The 16053-nt window shown below is 36.9% G+C and overlaps 1 protein-coding gene across 2 annotated transcripts in view; it reads right to left on the reverse strand.

Moving 5' to 3' along the window:
• LOC110031691 (putative ion channel POLLUX-like 2) overlaps nucleotides 1-16053 on the reverse strand; it is a 140945-nt gene that overhangs the window by 111951 nt on the left and 12941 nt on the right. For both annotated transcript variants that reach the window (XM_020735028.1, XM_020735029.1), the window contains exons 2-3: nucleotides 8758-8831; nucleotides 7846-7940 (exon numbers count right to left, since the gene is read on the reverse strand). In XM_020735028.1, the coding sequence (XP_020590687.1) occupies nucleotides 7846-7940; nucleotides 8758-8831 (169 nt within the window). The remainder of the gene's footprint in view (nucleotides 1-7845; nucleotides 7941-8757; nucleotides 8832-16053) is intronic.

Consider the following 16053-nt stretch of genomic DNA (forward strand, 5'->3'; position numbering starts at 1 on the left):
AAATTTTATAAGACGGTGGTGAGACCTGCAATGCTCCATGGCACTGAATGTTGGCCTTTAAAAGATGAGCATAATATGGATGAGTGGCTTTACACTTAGAGACAAAATGAGAAATGAATAAATTCGTGATAGGGTTAGTGTAGCTCCTGTGACGGACAAAACTAGAGAAAGTCGTCTTAGATGGTATGGACACATTAAACGTCGACCATCTGATGATCCAAGTAGGAGAGTAGATGTTTTAGACTCGACTTGTGTTAGGAAAGGCAGAGGTAGACCTAGGAAGACTTGGGCTTATTTATTAAAAATGATCTTAATTTACTAGAACTAAATGAAAATATGACACTAAATAGGACACAATGGAGAAAAAGGATTCATGTAGCCGACCCCACGTAGTGGGATTAAGGCTTTGTTGTTGTTGTTGTTGTTGTTGTATAGGACTTCAAAAAGCAGTCTTAAATGATGTAAATCATGTTATAATATGCAACTATAAAGTAAGATATCATCAAAAAGCACATCCACAAATTTACACATGAATGGTCTGGCCGATTGAAGTGTATAAAAGTACTAGGCACATATATCAAAAGGTACTACCACCCGCTCATATAAAATATCTCATGTTTTAAAACCGATCTTTCAATCATCACTTGATTTCGTTCGTATTTGATGAAATTTACTACAAAAGTAAATCGTGAAAAAAAAGATCTATATAACTTATCAAATAAGTTATTTGTTCAAAGGATAGGAAATTAGTATTTTATCAAGATCTGATTTACAGCTCAAATGGCTATGCACATATGACGTGAATTCTTGATACCAGTAACTCAGTAAGGCAAGACAATATGAGGAGAAGAAATCTCTCAATTCAAACCTTCAAAGAGATGTAGAGTTATTCTATAACATCATGTTTAAACTATTAATTCTAGGTTCATATTTAATTTGCAAGTATATAAATTAGCCTGCACTTAATATTTGCTTGTTTTCTTGTGCTTAGCTATTTCTAGGTATATTAAAATAGTTTGTAAGACCTTTTCAAATCGACATTAACACCTCAATTCAACCTGCTACCCTCCCCCTTCCTACTTATGGTCAATAAAGCATAGCATATAGGTACTAGCATGCACTATTTCGATTACAATGATTTAGATTTGAAACTTAATATCGATATTATTTATATTTGACCTATTAATTTTAGTATATTATAATTATTGCTAATTAGGTAATCTCAAGGGTCAACAATACATGTGAGACATGCAATTGACTTAAGACAAACATGAACGAGGCCAATGCTAGCATACGAAGTGGGGAACCCTTTACGCTCTCGGCTTCGATACTAGAATCTGAGCCTTTCAGCCTTTCAACTTGGAGAGGAAGATGCTATAACACATGCCCTTTACACTCCCGTCTTTGATAGAGGAGGTCTAAGTTCTTGATTTGAAAACATATTATTTTTATTAACAATATACAGATCACTAAGGGCAGAAAATTAGTAGGATTTGATGATATTACAATTAAGTGTGAAAATAATTAGGGTGTGAAAATAATTAGGAAGTGTGAAAATAATTAGGAAATTTGGGAGTTTCTTGGCTGACTAAACTCTTTAATATTATTTTAAAAGCTAAAAAGATGTCTGAGAAGTGCAGCAAGAGTATTTTGGTCCCAATTTTTAAGAATAAAGGAAACACACAAGAATGTGCAAATTATAGAGGAATTAAGTTGATGTGTCATACTTTAAAATTATGGGAGAGGGTAAAGGAACATAGATTAAAACATGTTACAAAGATTTCTCAGAATCAGTATGGGTTTATGCCAAGCAGGTCTAATATGGAAGTTATGCATTTATTGAGAGGTTTGATGTAGAAGTATAAAGAGAATATGGAGGATCTACATAATTGATTTAGAAAAATCTTCCAACAAGGTTCCACAAGAAGTCTGAGAGTTCTAAAGAAGATAAGTGTTGATATGGCTTATATTCAAGTTATTAAATATATGTATATTAGAATTGTTACTTCTGTTCAAACAGAAGGAGGATTCGCCAAGTATTTTCTTACTTCTGTTGGATTACATCAGGGATCGACTATAAGCCCATATCTTTTTGCTTTAGTTATGGATGCTCTTACTTGATATTTACAGGAGGATGTACCTTGGTGTATGCTTTTCGCTGATAATAACCTTCTCGTGGATAAGACTAGAGAAAGAGTTCGGAAAGAAATTGAATTATGGAGATCAAATTGGAGTCTAAAGACCTTCATTTGAGTAGAACTAAAACTGAATACATGGAATGTAATTTTAGTAGTAGTAGCTCTAGTGGTTGAGTTGTAACTATGGGTGATCAAATCATTAATAGGTGTAAATGGTTTAGACATCTCATATCTATTGTTCAAAGTGATTGTGATATACATAAGAATGTTATTAGTAGACAAGTAGGTGGGTTGAAATGAAGGATTGCATCGGGTATATTATGTGATAGAAAAGTACCGCTTAGACTGAAAGGAAAATTTTATAAGATGGTGATGAGACCTGCAAGGCTCTATGGCGCAGAAGGTTGGCCTTCAAAAGAGAAGCATAAAATAAATTTAAGTGTTGCTGACATGAGAATAAATAGGTGGATGAGTAGCTTGACACTTAGAGATTACGCAAAATATATATATGTGATAGGATTGGTGTATCTCAAATGGCGGAAAAGATTAAAGAGAGTCGTCTTAGATGGTTTGATCACATTAAACATTGACCATCGACCATCTGATGATCCTCTGATGATCCTGTTAGGAGAGTAGATGTTCTAGATTCAACTTATGTTAAGAAAGGTAGAGGTAAACCTAAAAATACTTAGGCATGTTGTATAAAAAAAGATCTTAATTTATTAGAATTAAATGACAATATGCACTCAATAGGAAGGAATGGAGAAAAAGGATTCATGTAGCCCACCCCACTTAGTGGGATAAAGGCTTGTTGTTGTTGTTGTTGTCGTCGTCCATTGAGGCCAAGTATTAGTAGGATTAAAATTTTGAATAGATTTAAGTTTACTAAAGTATGGGATAGAAAAAAAACTATTGGTTAGGTGGTTTAGGATAGCCAAAAACGCTGAAAAAATTTAGCAAAGGAATGAGGTGTTTAAGTATTCCAATTAAGAGTTGAATTTCTAATTTTAATTCAACTTCAAAATTGCTATTTCAATCTAACTTTCAATTGAAATTTGAAAGGAAAAGGATCAGCATTTGCATAGATCAAAGTGTGTTCAGGATTTTGTAGAGATGGCTATGCAAGAACATTGAAGGAGGTTATGCTTGAAGGAGAAAGGTTGGAAGAAGGGTGATTTCAGTGCTTTGAAAGCCTACAGTGGTGATTTCAATAAGGCTAGCAACTGGCGGCCTGCAGTGACAGCAAGCAGGCTTTGGAGAATATCGAGATCAAATAGTGAATGAAATTCAGCAATCATTAATTGAAATCAGCCGGAATAGAAATACTGCACAGTAGCAGTTGGAGAAATAAAAGAAATTAGAACAGTGGACCAACAAGAAAACAGAAACGTGCAGGCTAATAGATAAAGAAACAGCAGAAAATTTAGAGAAATGGTGAGCAGGAAAGAGTCTTGTATAAGAATTACTGTCTTTTGAATCCAAAAGATGGTGAGCAGAATTAAAAGACAGACGTGGCATGAAGAAGAGAGAAAAAGGCGACCTATTATCCCAAACAGCTCTTTGAATCACTCAAGGATATCGGATGTCCCATGCAGCTCTCTGACCAGAGGAGGGATTGTATTCAACATTCAAAGAGAAAAATAAATAAATAAATAAATAAAGAACCTGAACGAACATTTGAATCTGAAGAAAATTTTAAATTTCATTTATTCATTTTTTAATTGGTTTTGTAGATTTTGGGTGAGCATGATAATCTTATTGATATGAAAAGGGAGATATAAGTAGAGATTACACGACTCCTAATATAGAAAAATATAAAATAGGAAGCAAACAAACAGGAAATACATAAAACAAAAAATATAGGAAAAGGAAATAAAACAATGTTAATAACTTCTAATACTCCCCTTAAGTTGCAGCATAGATGTCAATTATGTTCAACTTGAATATGAACTCGTCAAGCAATGGCTGAGGAAGATTCTTCGAGAGAATACCTGCTAATTAGCCAATAAAATGAATAAATGAAACACAAAATTTCTCGGAATCAAGCTTCTCCTTGATAAAATGACGGTCAATCTCCACATGCTTGGTACGATCATATGGGACCTGATTATGGGCAACGTTGATGGATTTTATTGTCACAAAACAGTTGCAGAAAAAGAGAGAGCAGCATACGTAACTCATGGAGCATAATGCGCAAACAAAGGGTTTCACATACTCCAAGTGACAAACTGAAACTCGGCTTCAGCACTGATGGATTGTTTTTTTACTTTCAAACTGACAAGGTTCCCTCAAATGATGGAGAAATAACCCGAGGTAGATCGTCGATCATAGATGGACCAGGCCCAATCGGCATTTCGTATAAAGTGCAACAGAGTGAGAAGTGTGATGAGAAAACAACAAACCTGAGCACGGGGTGTCTTTCAGATAGTGAAAGATCTAATGTACAAAGGTGAGGTGATGCAAGTAGGGATCATGCATGAATTGACTGACAATACCAACAGTGTCAAAAATGTTTGATCACATATAGGCCAAGGTAAATGAGTTTCCCCACTAGATGTTGGTAGTGTGTCTTGTTCACCGGACGTCTGCCAACTTCTCATTGGGATACATTAGAACAGCCACTGGTTTGCAAAGAAGTGGCTTCCTCTCAGTCAGTAAATGTCACATATTTAAGTTGGGAAAAGCTAATGCACAAAGAGGACCGAACTACTTCCATACCTCGGAAATATCAGAGAGAACCCAAGTCCTTCATCTCAAAGGATGAGGACAGGATGCCTTTGAGAGATTTCATGGACGGTCGATCATCACATGTGAGAATGATGTCATCAACAAAAACAATGAGGATGGCAATATGGTCATAGAATGAGTCGCGGAAGAACATTGTGTGATCAGATTAGGCCTGAGAGAAACCATGGCCCACAACAACTTGTGTAAACTTGCTGAACCAGGCCCGGAGGGGATTGTTTCAATCCATAAATAGATTTTCACATTCTACACACCTATCCACGAGAAGAGGTTGAGTCAAAGCCCGGTGGGAGGAGAAATATTTGCGTACAAAAAGCGTACACAGAGTTGCGTACATTTCAGGTTATTCAGAGGGTATAATTATGTTACACTTAAGTTATACCCCCTTGTAATTCTTCCTGTAACCTAAGTGTAACCTAGCTGTACCCTCCGAATAACCTGAAATATACGCAACTCTGCGTACACTTTCCGTACGCAAATATTTCTCCGGTGAGAGAGAAATATTTCTCCTGTGGGAGACACATATACACCTCATCTGCGAGATCGTCATTAAGCAAAGCATTCTTGACATCTAGTTGGAGTTTAAACGTTGCATCAATGCAGAAAAGGGGTTTAATAGTTGTGGATTTTTGTGAGACTTTATTGATGAGATATGTGTCAACAAGAACAGCGTCATTCCAAAAACGTTTCAGTACATTAGATTGAAATATAACAGAACAAGCAACTCAATAAGGTGTTGGTTTTTCCGCTCAGCTACCCCATTTTGTATAGAGGTATCCCTACAAGAGTTGTGATGGAGGATGCTCTTACTTACCAAGAATTCTCCCAATATAAAGCTAAAATATTCACGACCATTGTCGGTTCAAATGACTAGATGGTGGTTTTGAATTGGGTCAAAATGAAGGAGTGAAAATTTTTTAAGGTGATTGCCACTTCAGACTTGTCTTTTAATATATAGGCCCAAATCATCCGAGCGTGCTCATCAATCAAGATAAAGAATCACAGTTTATTGATGTAGCTCAAAATTCGAGAGGATCCCCATAAGTCACTATGAATCAGTGAAAAAAAAGCGGAAGGAGTGTAAGGGTGGGGCGAATATGGAACACATTGAAGTTTATTTAAATGATAAATTTTACATTTAAAACTAGATAGATTTTTATTAATAAACATCAAAGAATACAATTATTTTAAATCATAAAAAACTCAAAAAACATTGTAAAAGCATAATAGGGCATTCAGTGGACTAGGAAAAACTACAACTATGGGATTATGTGTCCACATCATCAATATCTTTTGTTTGAATGAAGTAGAGCCCAGCTACCCGATTAGCAGGTCCAAGCATTCTCCCTGAACAATGATCCTAAAAAACACAAACAAGGTCATACTTACTGACCGACAACAGATTACACTTCCGCAAAAGAACGTGTAAACAGATCCTATAGTCAGCCCGGTTGTAAGAACAACATACCATTTACCTGCAATGGAACTACAGGAGTCGTCAGCAATTTTAATAGTATCTCTTCTGGAGCACGGAGAATAAGTTGATAAGGCTTTTGAACACTCAGTCATGTGGTCTGTGGCACCGGAATCAACAATCCACGAACTAGTAGAATCAAAAACAGTGAGTGTCATAAAAATATTACCTTGACAAACATGGGAGATAGACGGGTTGGAGAACTAACTAGATCCAAGTAGCTTAATTAAGTGTTCCAGCTGACTCTTGATGGAGTTCGGTGATTTCGGAATGTTTCGAGCAGGGATCAACTGCACCGTCATGGATTATGAGGTCGTAGCAAGTCCCTTAGGAGCGAGAAAGTGGCCAAAGACTTATCTTTAGATTTCCCATGGAGCTTCCAACACTTATCCCTGGTATGGTGGGGTTTGTGACAAAAATCACATATTGAGTGATTGGCTCGTAAGAAAGCTAGGTGGTGGACACCGTCGGAAGAAACCTCGGTTGTGGAGAAGTTCGCACTGATTTCGACTAAGTCAAAGGTGAGGTTTGGAGGTCGAGACATGGACGGAGGTGATCCCTTACCCAACTATCAACAAAAGAAGGTTGGTCGATGAGGATGCCGGCAGCAGAGGGGAGATCCGGCAGTTCTTGAAGGAAGACCAGTCGGGCAGAGGAAGGGCTCACGAGAGAAGTCTGCAAGAAGTGCTCGTGTGATAAGTCTACAGGAAACTCAAGACTGCAGAATTTTCATGAGAGAAAGCTCACAGTTCTAGAAGAAAGACCACGGAACGAAAAATGCTATAGGAAAACTCATGGAAGAAGGGATCGGCGGCTGGAGAACCTGCAGGGAGGGGAGATCGGGCGGAGAGGAGTTCCTGCTGTCCGAACTTGCAGGATAAGGCATACAAGGGAAGTTTTGGCGGCTTGGGCAAGATCCCGACAGCTAGGGTAAGATCACGCGTCTCTGATACCATGTAGATTTTGGGAATTAAGCAGGACAATTTTATTGATATGAAAGGAGAGGAATAGGTACATAATTTATGACTCCTAACATAGGAAGGATATTAAATAGGAAGAAAAAAAAAAGAAATTATAGGAAAAGGAAATAAACCAATGTTAATAACTTCTAACAAGTCTGAATGCCTCTTTAAAAAGCTAACTACTATAATTTTTAGACTATACAAAAGACATTCTAGACCTTAAGGTATTTTTACATCAAGGCTTATACAATAAATAAATAACTCAATTAGCAGAATAACATAACAAATAAAAAAATGACAAACAAAAACTCGATAGACTACCATAATTTATTAAATAAAATTTTTCAGGTCCCACTTGAATGGTTCCCGCAAATTATCCAGCGATCACACAAGTAGAACTCTAATAATACATAAAACTAACTTAAACCAAGAGAAATTACATCGTAACCTAAGGAATAGAGCATCATGCAGTAGCTTGCGGATGAAGCATCATTCTCAAAGAAGTTGCTCTCCTCATCAAAATTACCTCCAAAGTTTGTGGTGAATGGCTTACTTTAAGATGTTTTCTTTTTAAAGTTATACCATTATTTAACCCGTTTTCAGCTCTGGCCTTCCATTTCCCTGTTTGAAGAACAGATGCGGTATTAGAACAAAGTAAAAGAATGACAACATATTCAGCTAAAATTGGTAGTTTTGTTATGACATAGGCCATTCTATGTTAATTGTTTCACTTTAAGTTTATGATAATGATACTTTCCAATAAAACTCAAAACAAACTAAACCAAAAACAATGTCATAATTTCAAGATACATGCATCCAAACGAATATTATCTAATTGTCAGCAGTGCATATAAGAAAAATTAGGCATACTCTCTGGAGAGCTCTACCAAAACACAATGCATACATTGAAGATTTCTTGACGTATCTACAAACTGGCTAGAAATAGACATGAGTATTATTTGATGGCCAGTGCATTATTGATGTTCTCAATATTGTACGGTTAAGATTCAAAATTTCCACTTAAAACTTACTGAGTTTGATGTTCTTCATTCTCCTCGGTTACGGCATAGGTATTGAGATTATCTAGATTATCAAATAGATATCTCTTGGACCCTTGTATTTTCACACTTGCTAAAATTTAAAAGAAATTAGTTCCAGAAAAAATTTCTAAGGAAATTTCTCAAATATGTCACCAAGAAAAAATGAATAATGGAATCAAGCGAACTTAAATATATCCTGAATATCAAAAGGAAAAATTATAATTTAGAATGAGAACAGAAACTTGATGAATTTGTTCATCTTTGAAATAACCAAAGATTGAGCATACCTCTGTTACAATTGCAAGAAAAATGCGTAAAAGGAAAAAATTATAATTTAGAATGAGAACAGAAACTTGATGAATCTGTTCATCTTTGAAATAACCAAAGATTGAGCATACCTCTGTCACAATTGCAAGAAAAATGCGTATGTGGGGCCAAAGGCTGCAAGCGCCAACATTTTAAAAAAGAGCTCCTGAAATCAATAAAAATAAATAATATAAGAATAACCAAATCCATAAATAGCATGCGAAACTGCATTATTGTGGTTAAAAAGAAAAGCCTTCAATGCACTAAACCTGTATAGCTACTGTAATAATTACACTGCCTCATAAATTCCAAATAAATCCATGCAAATGTACAAGGTAAGAATGAACAATACTGAGATTGAAAATAGTAATGTTGAAGAAAAAGATCGAAATGATCTCTCAACTATTTGTAAGAGGCTATTTGGGTCCAAGCTATCTAATATATTAAATTTAATCTCTTGACTCACAAATATGACCAAAATTATCCCTCTGTTGAATTATGATCAGATTTGAGGAGTCAAGAGATTAAATTTGACACATTAAATAGTCTGATACTAAAATCTCAATAAACTTTAACTAGTCAGTAATTACTTGTTAAGGTAACTGGCATTGAGATGCTTGTTAATATGAACAGTCAGTTGCTCCACCATCAAATGAACATTGGAACCCAGTCATTAAATTGCATCAACTACATAAATATTGTTTACGTCGTTGCTCATCATTATTAGCCTTGAACCGACCACATCCATAAGTGTGGGAGTTAACATTAAATTGCACAAATCTTTTTACTGAACTTCTAGCAATATCAATAATTTACCCCTTTCCCATCAAATGATTCAACATGATTATTAAAAATTCATTATATTAGTTCATGGCCAACTCTCATATATATTCAAATCTTCTATATCTATTTTAATTATATTGCACCATAGGTGTTAAATTCATCTCCCTAACATAATTGCTCCTAATTCGCTACATCATCTTAATATTTGTATTTTTATTGCACATAACTTGAGTATCAGTGAACATTTATTTTCTAATACTTCAGTCCATTTGACATTGGTGACCAAATTATATTTTTACTAAAGTTCCCTTTAATTCGTATATTATTATCATACTTCACAAACTTATGATGCACTATGTATTTTAACAAATCAATCTTAACTTTAAAAGGTATATCTTTATTTGTTTGTCTATTCTTCCATAAAAAAGATACAAGATTCATAAAAATATCATGCTTCGTGATCTCACTTTATCTTCCAACATATACTCGATCTTTATTTTATTAATCATTAGTCACTTATCTTCAAAAATGTTCCCTAACTAATCTAGCCAACTTTCCACTTATTATGCTAGAGATCAACCTATTAAAACAAAGTCATATGCAAATAGCATAAACTAGATACCAACATTTTGAATATATTTCTGTAAGCATTTTCAAAAACAAGCTAAGGTGTCATTTTAATGCCCCTTGCAGAGACTTCAATAGTAAATAAAAAATTATGAATTGTTGACCACTTGACCTCAATACGTGCTTCACAACAAAAAATGACCAATTACCATAATTAAAAAAAAGGCAAACAATGAACACTGAATCGCTCAAATAGGTTTCAAAGCACCACTCAAATGCTCTCGTTCAAAAAAAAATTGTGTTGATGTATTTGAAGCATCAAAATTATGAAAAAAAAAGGATTTCACATCTGGTTCAATAAAATCTAATGAAAAATGACAGGCAACAAGCACGACATTATGAAAATTTTGGCTTGAAATACCTCGACCACAATCAATGCCATATAACAATCACACGCTCCACAAAAAGAACCACATCAATGCACCCCAGAGATGAAAATGCAACGAAAATCCACCCATATTGCCCAAGTCGACAACAAAAAGATTGACTTAACAAACACACGAGGCTGTGTCAATTAAATCAACATATACAAGCTTTGAAATAATGTGAGTCAATTTAGACAATAATTATTTTTTTATTAATTGTTTAAAAAAATTAAAATCAAAATCATTATAAAATTTGGGACGTCATCACTACCAAGTACCTAAAATACCCTCATCCTGACTCCATATCCTGGAACACCTTTCCCATCTTCACATTTGCATCACCCATCTTGTTTGTTATAAGAAAAAAAAAATTGAGCTGAAAGAAATAATCTAAACTAAACCCACAGTCTGCTCTGCATCTCTCGTTCCTTCTCTTTCGTAGTCTCTCATTCCCACGAGTCGCTCACTCGCTCCACTCAAAACTCAATAGCAATAGCCCGCTTTGACATTGTTGTCTATCTCCTAATCATTCCTCACGCATAGGGCCCAACTCTGATCACTCCAAAATTTCACCGTGTTTGCCTTCTCTCCTGTATCACTCTCGGCACTAAATCAAGGAATGCATGAAGAGAGCTCACCAGCAATGGCATCCATAGGACCCACAACCCTTCACATGAATATGCTTAACTCTCACTCTAAACCATCTCTCTTGTTATTCTCTACTCCAATCATTCCCCTTCTTTATCCCTTTGCCAGGAGAGTCTCAGCAACCACATAAGGAAGGAGTAAAAAAAGTAAGCCAAATCTAACAGGATGAGAGAGAACTCTTTAGCCCTCAAAAGGAGGGATTTTTTTAACAAGTGAGGAAGAAGCCTCCACAGTTCGTAGGAAGACAAGATGTAGGCATCTAAAGCCAAGAATAGATCAGTAGAAAATCCTCACAAGAGATATCATCTTGTGAATCAAAGAAAACTAGCTCGGAATCCGATTCGCTTATTTCCAAACTCCCGGTCCTCTTAAAGTGGTGATGTTGCTCTGATATAGCACAAATGCTTTTAATTATTGTTGTTGGAGTGTTACTGACGACGGTCGCTCAACCGCGCAGCGGATGGAGCCGGTTTTGTGTTAAACCCAATTATCTTCTTCATCGTTTCTTTACCTCCTGTAAAATCCCTTTACCAAGTTTCGGCCCACCTGCCTTCATCATAGATCTCTAATCCACCCCTAATTGAAGCCCTAAGAGGAGGTTCGAGATGGTGGATGTTTTCCTCCTCGTGTTCTTCACATTCGATCAACTTTTCTTTTGACCTTGGCACAGATTCTCCGGTCAACCTTTGTTTAGGTTTTGCAAATTGAGTTATTTGCATATTCATAGATTGCATCTCAATAAGCCTCTTTAGCATCTCTTGAATTTCCTTCATATTCTCGAATCGATCATCCAGTCGATTCTCCATAAAAGAAAATCTCTCCTCTATGGTGGTAAATCTCTCTTCCATCACAAATTTCCTTTGACTTATCTCTTCCTCCATTTTTTTCTCCATATCATCTACTTTCTTTGATGTCATCTCTTTCAGAAAAATTTTCGATCTCAAAGACAAATTTTATGGGTCACATTAAACATCGACCATATGATGATTTGATTAGGAGAGTAGATGTTTTAGATTTGACTTACATTAAAAAGGGCAAAGGTAGTCCTAGAAAGACTTGGGCATACTGTATAAAAAATTATCTTAATTTATTAGAACTTAATTTATTAGAACTTAAAATATGACACTCAATAGGTTGCAATGGAGAAAAAGGATTCATGTAGCCGACCCCACTTAGTGGGATAAAAATTTGTTGTTGTTGTTGTAAAAACAAATTTTACACATTGAATTCCCGTTGTCCCTCGTCAGCTAGCTCGCATCACAACTATACCTCAAATCAATATTCCCATATTACATCAATCTCGTCGTAGCATCCCAAGGAGCACCTACCGCAACTGTACGCGTACAAATCGATGCAATCCTAGAATAAGGAAGTTTTGGGTCCCTGTGTGTGGCGATCCCTCGCGCCTGCCTTCCCAAATAGCTCTGATCATAACTGGATTGCGTAGACGATGCGAGAGGAAGAAAAAATGGAAGTTTCGGGTCCTGGTGCGTCACGGTCCTTTGTGCATGCCTTCCCAGATAGCTCTAATCGCGACTAGATCGTGTAGACGGTGCGAGAGGAAGAAAAAATGGAAGTTTCAGGTCCCTATGCGTCGTGATCCCTCGCGGCTGCCTTCCCATATAGTTTTCATCGCAACTGGATATCATAGACAACGCAGAAGGAAGAGAAAAATGGGAGTTTTGGGTCTCTGTGCGCCGCTTTTCCCAATCGTTGCATTCCCAGCAAGTTCTGCTCAGGATTGTAGCAAAGGTGAGTTCTGATCCTATAGTCGTTGCGTGCAACAAAGGAAAGCGAGAAAGATGCGAATTTCGAGTCTCAATTAGTCGCGATCCTTCGCGTCAGAGCCATCCCGATTACAGTATCGCCAACAACGACTCGATCTCATCTGGCTTCCAAGTAGGGGTCGCCTACGCAACAATCTCTTCCAGCAATCTCGAAGCAGAAGGTGACGAGAAATCTTGGTCGCAACGATTGAGTGGTTAATTTCCCAGATTTGAAAGCTCTGATACCAATTTCGTACGATTCGACGTAGAAATTAGGGCAAACACGAATTTTACAGCAATAATCCAACAACTCTACAAAAACACAAAGATAAGCACCTACGATTAGAGAGGTAGGCGATCTCTCCCAATTCCTACAATTCGAAGGTAAGAAATCTCTCCCAAAACCTAAACCTAAGACTCACAACTCAATCTCATGCATATCTTCCTAACCCTAAAAATAACAAGCCAATTTATACCCAATAATAATAATAATAAAAGATTAACCTACCCTTAGACTTATAAATTTACCCTCAGGCTAGGAGCCCTCGTAGTATAAGGCTCATGGAATTGGAACATGGGCACCCCTACAAAAAATAATGACAAAGCTTTTAGAGTTAAAAGAGCTTCATCTTAGCATGGAAATGGAATTATCAGGTTTAATACAAATGGAGGAGGAGTTAAAAGATGAAATGGATATGGCAAATGTGGGCCAATTATACTCTGAAATAAGGCTGGCAAAGGCTACAAGATATTTTATAGATTGAAAGCAAACATTCTCCATAAGACCAGAAATTCATAAAGCATCATGGAAGAGAATGAATAGCTAAAATCTGATGATCTTCTTGCATGTTGACTAGCCTCAACTTTTTGTCAGCAACATCACAATTCAAAGTATAATATTCTTTTTCGTCTAGGTAACTTGTACATATCTTTCCTGGTGCGGTGAAGAGAAAGCGCATACTCTTATTTCTTTGTGAGATAGAGAGAAGATCTAAACCATCAAAATTAAGTACTCGCATGCAACTCTTTCTTGACACAACAGAAATATTCTTGCTAAAAGTTTTCTATGTACATGGCCTTTCTTGGTTATATGGGGTAGAAGACCCAACCATGGTGCTCACGCCACCCATATATGTCTTTCATGGTATGGCGATAGGCCCAGCATTCCCTAATTTCCCCCTATGCCGAAGATGACATTGGAATTTTGTCAAAATTCGGCCTAATAGGATCCTAGAAAGACAAGATTAATATGACATTTAAGGGATCAAGTGCAACACAAAGATAAATCGAATATAAATTTTCAAGATAGAAAAAGAAATGATGAATGATGATTATAAATAAGAACAAAAAAAATGTAAATAGAGAAGTAGCGCAGAACATAAACTAGGCACAAAATGGAGTTACAAAAAAATTTCAAGAAACTCAGAAGCTCGCCAAGAACGATTATAGAATCTCTGCCCTTGCAATCTCAGAAGCCTCAAAAGCCTGTACAATGGGCTAAACAAGCCAAAAAAAGTAAAAATGAGATGAGAACTCCCCTAATTTGTATGAGATGATTCCACGTTGGATCACCACTAAAAATAGGATCATAGAAGGACTAAAACTATGACATTTTTTTTAAAATTTTATAACACTAAAATCCATACAAGATCATTGGACTCATGGAGATTTTATTTATATTTTAAATCTCCATGATAACATATATTTACATAATAATCCAAAAAAACATTTCCCCATTTTAACAATCCAATCCTAAGTCCAAATGTTATAACTTCATCGGTTGAAGGTCCCAAGATAATAAGCTAATTGAATAGCATTATTACAAAATAGCTAATTAAAGATCATTAACTGTTGGTTAAAGTTTGATCAAACCGTCAAGATCAAATTTGCTTAAAAAGAATACTAGCTTGAAATAATAAGTAATATACAACATAATCATTTAAGATTTGAGAGACAAATAATGTGATCAAGTGACTTCACATAAAGCAAGTTCTCGTATACAGCATAGTACTCATATGATAAGTATTTCATAAGGCTTATGTATTATATAATTTATAATATATGTATTAACTGTTTATATTCATGTGTTGAATCAACCGAGAGTGAAAGTTAAATAAGATGATTTGGATACAAGAGAGAGGCTAGCATAGCATCAGCCAAGAAACAAACCAAAAAGAGGAGCGGGCTGTTGACCTCATTTTTAGTGAGGTCTTAGTCTCCTACTCTTAGAACCTAGGATCTAGCCTTAGGAGTCCCTTGTTGACCATCCTAGTGGACTAGTAATGGAGCCCACCTCCCGTGGAACTTCAAGCCAATTCTTGACTCATTTTTGTGAAGAACTCGCATGAGTGGTTCCAAGCACTCAACTTTTAGTTGCAAGGGCTAAGGACCAACATGTAGAGGGCCCGAAATTGAGTTCCTATAGGATCAACAGCCTTAGGTGAACCCTTTGTGACTCGATTACTCGCGAACGCCGCTTTTCACGCACTCCCTACACCACACACGATTTTGACTTAAATCGACTCGCCCGTCAGTTAACTCGTCCGGATGACCCCAGATAACGAAACGGACCGAACGTCAGCGTTCGGAACGTCAATTTTAGCTAGGAAGGACACCCATATTGCTAGGGTTACACGCGCGCATAAATGACACGAATATCGATGCACATTTTTTTTTTAACGGGGCGCGGTTCGGTGCAATTTGGGCTGGACTCGAGCTTAACACAGGCTAAACGATTTCAGATTTTAAATTTTAAATTTTAAATTTATCAATTAATCCCCCATTAAACTTTTCCATTTAAGCAGTGTGCCTAAAAAGAAATAATTCAATTCCCCGCCAATGCTTTTCAAGTAACGGCTCTCGACCCCGCTCCTTTCATTAATTCGACCCCGCGCTCACCTTCTCCCTGTCTCTTCGACACGATTTGAAACCCTCTCCACCGAAAGCTTCTGGTTTTCGTTCCTCCCCCTGCACCGAGAACCTTCCTCGCTCGAAACACTCGCCTCCTCTCTGCTTGATCCCGTCTCCCGCACCCCGCACCGAAGCCGCCTGCGCTCCCCCCCCGCCCTCCGCTCCTTCCTCCCCCCGCCCGATCCCGATCGCCTCTTCCTCCTCTGCCTCTCCGAAGCCCCGGCTCATCTTCGCTCGCCAACCTTCCCTCACCCGCATCTCCTCTGCGAACAACAAAAAAACGACGCTG

The sequence above is a fragment of the Phalaenopsis equestris genome, unplaced genomic scaffold (assembly GCF_001263595.1).
Source record: "Phalaenopsis equestris unplaced genomic scaffold, ASM126359v1 Scaffold000840, whole genome shotgun sequence".
Classification (NCBI taxonomy): Eukaryota; Viridiplantae; Streptophyta; class Magnoliopsida; order Asparagales; family Orchidaceae; genus Phalaenopsis; species Phalaenopsis equestris.